The sequence below is a fragment of the Coenobita brevimanus genome, chromosome 56 (assembly GCF_032717465.1).
Source record: "Coenobita brevimanus isolate Jiangsu-jjx chromosome 56, ASM3271746v2, whole genome shotgun sequence".
Classification (NCBI taxonomy): Eukaryota; Metazoa; Arthropoda; class Malacostraca; order Decapoda; family Coenobitidae; genus Coenobita; species Coenobita brevimanus.
Window position 1 is genome coordinate 30,454,908 of NC_137009.1, and position 7,530 is coordinate 30,462,437.

Consider the following 7,530-nt stretch of genomic DNA (forward strand, 5'->3'; position numbering starts at 1 on the left):
AAAGACTCCGGTGTAATGAAACGGAGCATGCCTGATTTAAAGTTAAAACTGGAAGCTATGATGAAAGAGAAGCTGTTTACAAAGGACAAAAATAGAGAGAGAGAGAGAGAGAGAGAGAGAGAGAGAGAGAGAGAGAGAGGAAAAAAAAAAAAAAGGCGAAATGTGGGCTAAGACCTAAATGGGTGCCTTCAGTATTAATGAGCGGGAAAGTCAAGGGCTAAGAAAATGCAGAAAAATCAAGAAACGGATATAAAACATCAACTCTTTTATGTAATTCATGAAAAAATATTTAAAACTATAAATTACTCAACAAAAAGTGTGGTAAAAACCATGGGGGCTAGTTTTGCAGAAATAATTAAAAAGAAGTAAAAGCTGCTGTCGGATCTCCTGAAATAGAAATAAGACATAGACTCGGAAGAAGTAAATAATCTATCTCTCTATCTATCTACAGCCCGACGCCCTAATCCCGCAAAGGGTGGCCGCAGACAAAACGCCTCCAAGTCGCTCTGTCACCCACCATTTGACTACCCTCCCCCCAACTCACCCCCCCCTCCCTCATATACCTCTCAACTCCATCCCTCCACCTCATCCTCGGTCTACCTCTCCCTCTCCCTCCCTCCACCTCACCTACATACACCCTCTCAGTCAGTCTTTCATTCTCCATTCTCTTCACATGTCCAAACCACCTCAGTGTATTTCTCTTAATCTTCTCAACCACATCCATAATAATAATAATAACAATAATAATAATAATAATAATAATAATAATAATAATAATAATATACTTTATTTAGTCTTTTGTACATTGTATAAAAGAAACTTGGGTTGGCTTGGGCTCTTGTCTATTAAAACTATGATAAAAGACATTTACACACTTTCACACATTTCAGACTAACGTAAATACTAGATAATTATGAATAATTGCTAATTGCAAAGTGTGTGTGATTAATTATTTTTATACTTACAGGTACAAATGATTTCTTATATATTGAAGTTCGCTGTATAGGTACATTTAGTCGTCTGCTTGATTTCAAGCATACATAGTTTTCGTAGAGCGGGTGAGTCTCATCCATCATAATTTTTTTTAGCCTGTTATATAACAGTTTGTACAACTCATCCAGTGGTGTCACATCTGCTTTCAGCCTTTTTGCCTGTTTTACTGTTTTGTTGAGTTTATTTTTATCTTTACATGTGAGAGCACTGAACCACGTGGTTATTGAAAAGTTATAATGATTTCAACAAAGTTTTTTTAATGAGATTATTGTTTTATTACCTTAATATTGTTTAGGATGTGAAGGTGATGCACTCGCTGGTTACACTTGTTGTAGACTACCTTTGCATTGCTGTCTCTTGATAGTTTGTTGTCAGTCATGATTCCTAGATATTTATACTCATCCACTCTAACTACAGTTTGAGATTTTATTACAAGTTGTGCAGGGGGATCTGAGTTTTCCTAAAGTCAATGATCATCTCCTTAGTTTTTGAAACATTAAGATTTAAGAAACTCCTTTCACACCATGAAACAAACTGATTCACCAGGCTGAAATAGTCAGTCATCACCATTTCTTTTTTTCCCAACTGTAGCAGTGTTGTCTGCATATTTCATAATAGTAACATTTCTGAAGTTACTCTGACAATCATTAGTGTATATGGTATATAAGACAGGTGAGTTACACATCCTTGAGGAGCTCCTGTATTTATGACTATGACATCAGATATTGTATTTGATATGCTGACAAACTGTGTTCAGTTTAAAAGGTAACCAAGGATCCAAGAAATAAGGTTACTGTTTACATTCATATTTAAGAGCTTGTTAATTAGCACTTGGGTTTGAACAGTGTTAAAATTAAAAGCACTACTGAAGTCAACGTATAGTATGCCAACACAGGAGTCTGACTTCTCGAAGTGACTAATTATTTGGTGGTTCATGGTTAGGAGAGCATCTTGCACATTTCTACCAGGTGAATAGGCAAATTGGTGTGGGTCTTTATACTCACTGATATACATGCACAAAATATTCTTGACAATGCTCTCAAAACATTTAAATATCTCACATGTGAGTGCCACAGGCCTGAAGTCATTGTTAACTTTAGAAGTTTGACTTTTTGGTACAGGGATGATTTTTGATAACTTCCATAGAGCTGCGACTTTACCTTGGTTAACTGACGCCTGAAATAGTGTATGTAAAGGGAATGTTAGTTGCTCAGCACATAACTTCAGTACTCTGGTGCTCACTTTGTCGGCCTCACTTGCTTTTCCGATTTTCAGTCTTCTTAAAGATTTGCGAACCTCCTCAAGTGATATTTCAATACGACTATCATTTTTATCATTTAGCAGTGATCTTAAGTTGGCATGTTAGTTTTCAAAATTGTGTGTATCAAATCTGGCAAAAAATTTGTTCAGTTCATTAGCGTAATCTTTAGTGTTTTCTGATTCTAACATTTTAGATTTTGTTTGATAGCCACATAATAGTTTCAGACCTTGCCAAGCATCTTTAAGTTTGTTAGTTCTGAACTGATGTTCCACCTTCTCCTTGTATGCTTTCTTGCCACTCGATGTTTTTCCTTCTAACCGATCCTGAATTGCTTTCATTTGGTTGCGATCACTTGAGAGGGCTCTTTTCTTTTCATTCAGCATGAGTTTTAGATCTTTCTTTACCCGTGGTTTGTTATTAGGAAATATGGTCACTGTTTTTGATGGGACGATCATGTCTGCACAAAACACAATATAGGCCTACGAAGTCAGTACATCCACGTTAGCATCAGTATCTGCGTTACATCAACGTTAGCATCAATATCTGCATTACATCCACGTTAGCATAAATATCTGCGTTGACATCATACAATGCTGGCCAGTCCGTGCACGTGAAGCAGCCTTGGAGTTGTGAGATAGACTTTTCATTCCAACACTTAACTGTAACGTTTTCCTTTTTTCCCCGTTTGAGTTTCCGTCTGTATGGAGGGATACAGTATAACATGTTGTGGTCTGAATTTCCAAGTGCGTTTTTTCTTCACAACACGGTAGCTGTCTTTGATATTGCAAAACATAAGGTCTAGTGTGCTATTCCCTCGGGTTGTGCATTTCATGTATTGTTCGTACGCTGGCATTTGATCATGGAAATTACAACCATTAAAGTCGCAAACGATGATCTTGACGCTTTCAGGGCTATCATTATCAAATTTACTAATGCAGTCTGACAGTAGTTCACTTGCAACTTCCATATTGGCAGACTGTGGTATGTATAAAGTAAAAATGAATATAATGTTAAATTCCCTGTGTAAATAATAGGGTTGACAGTTCACCTGGTGAACAAGCCTACATCTTTTCTATCCTTAATGACCTAGAGCAGCTTGTACAGCACCCTACCCGTATCCCTGACCGCCTTGGAGAGAGCTCCAACATACTTGACCTCTTCCTCACAACTAATCCTTCTGCTTACTCTGTTAATCTTTTCTCTCCGTTGGGCTCCTCCGATCACAACCTTATTACCTTAACCTGTCCTATCGCTCCAGTACGGCCTGCGGACCCTCCAGGGAAACGTCGTCTCTGGCATTTTGGAGCTGCGGACTGGGAGGCCCTCAGGCAGTACTTCTTTGATTTTCCCTGGAATGATTATTGCTTCCATGGCCGTGAGCCATCTGAGTGTGCCTTGCGCATTACGGAGGTTATTCTCTCGGGCATGGAAGCATACATTCCTTTCTCATATCCTTTGACTAACGCAAGAAAGCCTTGGTTTAATCACGCTTGTTCTAATGCTCTCCGCAACAAGGAGAAGGCCTACAAAAGGTACCGGAGCCAACCCACCCCTGAATCACATAATCTTTACGTTTCTGCCCGGAATCGTGCTAAGTCTGTTCTTCGCTCTACTAAAAATAATTTCATCCATACTAAATGCTCTCAACTCTCCAACTCGAATTCTTCTCGCTCCTTCTGGCACCTTGCCAAAAATCTTTCTAACAACTTTACCTCATCATCCTTCCCTCCTCTTTTCTACTCTGATGGTTCTGTAGCTGTTTCTTCTACTGATAAAGCAGATCTCTTCGCACAGACTTTCTCCTCCAATTCCACCTTAGACGATTCCGGTGCTGTTCCTCCATCACTTCCCCCCCTCTGACTTCCTCATGGCTGACATTAAAATTTCTTCAGTTGATGTATTTTCTGCCATTACTGGCCTCAGTACTAACAAGGCATATGGGCCTGATGGAGTCCCTCCTGTTGTTCTCAAAAACTGTGCTTCTGTGCTTACACCCTGCCTAGGCAAACTATTTCGCCTTTGTCTGTCAACTTGTACCTTTCCTTCTTGCTGGAAGTTTGCTCTCATTCAGCCAGTCCCAAAGAAGGGTGACCACTCCCAACCCTCCAACTATCGTCCAATTGCTTTAACGTCCTGTATTTCAAAAGTTTTCGAGTCAATTCTTAATAAAAAATTTTAAGGCATCTTTCCTATCACAACCTTCTTTCCGATCGTCAGTATGGGTTCCGTCAGGGACGCTCCACTGGCGATCTTCTCACCTACCTTTCAGACTCCTGGTCATCCTCCTTTCGGGACTTTGGCGAAAGCTTTGCCATTGCACTTGACATCTCAAAGGCTTTCGATCGAGTCTGGCATAAATCTTTAATTTCCAAACTGCCCTCCTACGGTTTCTATCCTTCTATCTGTGCCTTCATCGCTAGCTTCCTTTCTGGTCGTTCTATAGCCGCTGTCGTAGACGGCCATCGTTCTTCTCCTAGATCTATCAACAGTGGTGTTCCTCAGGGCTCTGTCCTATCACCAACTCTCTTCCTTTTATTCATCAATGATCTTCTAAGCTGTACATCTAACCCTATCCACTCATACGCTGATGACTCCACCCTTCATCTTTCCATTCGGTTCCCGCAACGCCCATCTCAACAGTTACTTCAAGAAACAAGGGATGAGGCTATGGCACACCTAATGTCTGACTTGGCTCATATCTCTGACTGGGGTAAAAATAATATGGTTGTCTTTAATGCATCTAAGACTCAGTTCTTACACCTATCAACCCGACAAAATCTTCCACAGGTATACCCACTAATGTTTAATAATATTCAGATTAATCCTGCATCATCCTTGAACATGCTTGGGGTTTCATTTACTCGGGACTTATCTTGGAAAGATCATATTACATCTCTTGTAAAATCTGCTTCCAAGAGATTGGGTGTGCTAAGCCGACTCCGCTCTTTCTTTACCCCTGCACAATTGTTGACTCTATACAGGGGTTTGATCCGCCCCTGTGTGGAGTACAACTCTCATGTGTGGGGAGGCTCCCCACATACAGCTCTTCTCAATAGGGTGGAGTCAAAGGCTTTTCGTCTCATTAACTCTCCTCCTCTTACTGACTCCCTTCAACCTCTGTCTCTTCGCCGCACTGTTGCATCTTTATCTCTTTTCTATCGCTACTTTAATGGTCACTGCTCCTCTGAACTGTCTGCTTGCATTCCTCCACCTCTACGACGGGCGCGTAGCACCCGTCTGGCAGCAAACTCTCATCCCTTTTCTGTCCAACTCTCTAATGCAAGAGTTAACCGTTACTCCCAGTCTTTCATTTATGCAACAGGTCAGCTCTGGAACTGTCTCCCTCTGTCTGTATTTCCTCCTGCCTATGATCTCCAGTCTTTCAAACGTAGTGTGTCCAGGCATCTCAAAATGATCGGATCTTGAATTTGGCTCTCTATTGTATTTTGTTTTTCTCTTGGAGGGAACTGTTACTGCGGGCTCATGGCCTTTGGTTCCTTCTTCCTCGCATTAAAAAAAAAAAAAAAAAAAGAAAAAAAAAAAAAATTCTAAGTTTTCACAGCAGTATGTCTGTTTGGCTGTTACTTTATTACACCATTTATCGTTGATAAATCTAGCATTACCACCACCACTTTTCTTCACAGTACTTTGCCTGTCTGACCTGACAAACCTGAAACCATCCATCAACACAGTTCCATCTCCATCTCTTTCCTCCAGCCAGGTTTCGGTAACAGAAATTACTGCACTGTCTCTATATTCATACAAAAATCTGCAGTTTGCGGCTAATTCATCCGTTTAGTTTCTGAGTGAACGAACATTTCCAAATACTGTCGTCGGTAGAGGGTTCCTGTTCCCTCGTCTTCTGAGTCTTGCACGAACCCCTCCGCGTATATGACGGTTCTCTGGGACATAGCTTATTTGAATAAAACAGTAATCAGCTTTGGAGACAAGGAAAAGGATATCAGGGGTCGGATACTCAAAAAGCCTTTTTGAACAGCAGGTCAAAAGGACTTTTGATGGGACTTCGGATTCCTATACTTAAACAATTTTAAAGTCGCCTTTCGTGTTCCTTTCCGCAGAAAGGCAACTTTCCCTCCGAAGGTGCCCTTTGATACCCTCACAGCAGCTTTATGAAAATACGCTTAGGAATTGTTTACCAATCACAAAACAGCATTTTCGTGTCAGCTGACGTAGGTAAACAAAACATCAAGTGAGGGTACAGTGCAGTAGTCCTGACATATTTCCGCCTTCGTAATAATATTCTGTGAGAATGGCAAAATAAACAAGCTAGGATTCGGTCTCACTGACTTCAAAGCTATATGCGGGACCCACAACTCACTGCACAAACTAAAGATACGGTGTATTTATGTGTGAAACTTCAATAACGCCTTCCTTAAACATTTACAGCACACAGACAGACAGACACACACACACACACACACACACACACACACACACACACACAGATATATATATATATGTATATATATATATATATATATATATATATATATATATATATATATATTAGAGAGAGAGAGAGAGAGAGAGAGAGTGAGACACACACACACACACACACACACAAACTATATTCTGGCCACTGTTCAACATTTCTAAGCCAAAAAAATTATTTAGTTTCCTAGACCTACTGGTGGATCAGCAGCTGCAATCCTCGGGAGGGGATTTAGATTAAGGTGGGAGAAACACTGGTATTACAGGATTTTAGTTTCAGGCCATATTTTCCTTGATTTTGTTTTGTCCTGTAGCTTCAAGGCCCAACTACAACAACGATCTGTCTCATTACTTCCACGTTTTCTTAACACTATCTTTTCTGCCATATGCGATTTAGAATAATTAGGTAAAGTTAGTTTAGGTTGGATTCAGTTAACGTGAGAGGAAATCTGGGAGGTAAGTTTGTAGTTTGGACAACGAACCCTAACTTAACCTATCCTAACCCAGCTTACCAGTATCCTAAACTGGCCTAACCTATTATCACCTTGGATATCCAAATCTAACCTACTGTACTCAAAGCGTATGAGGAAACGTAGTGGATGGATTTTCCGCTGCTGCCTGTTAGCATAGGCGACCTTTGCACCTGCAGGTTAGGTGCCATGCCATTAACATAATGAGGATTTAGCTTGAGGCTGAAGAGATACTAATGGGGAAAAAGTGACTGATCAAAAAAAAAAAAAAAAAGTCACCTATGCTAACCAAACCAAAGTGAGACTGCCGTGATCTTTGTTTCTAACCACATACTTCACAATACTCAATTAGCA

The 7,530-nt window shown here is 40.3% G+C and overlaps 1 protein-coding gene across 1 annotated transcript in view; it reads right to left on the reverse strand.

Annotated features, from left to right (window-relative positions):
* The window catches only part of LOC145401684 (ornithine decarboxylase-like), a 42,390-nt gene extending 41,018 nt beyond the window's left edge, over positions 1-1,372 (reverse strand). The window contains exon 1 of the mRNA XM_080273867.1: positions 1,274-1,372. Within this exon, the coding sequence (XP_080129993.1) occupies positions 1,274-1,372 (99 nt within the window). The remainder of the gene's footprint in view (positions 1-1,273) is intronic.
* Between the last annotated feature and the right edge of the window lie 6,158 nt (positions 1,373-7,530).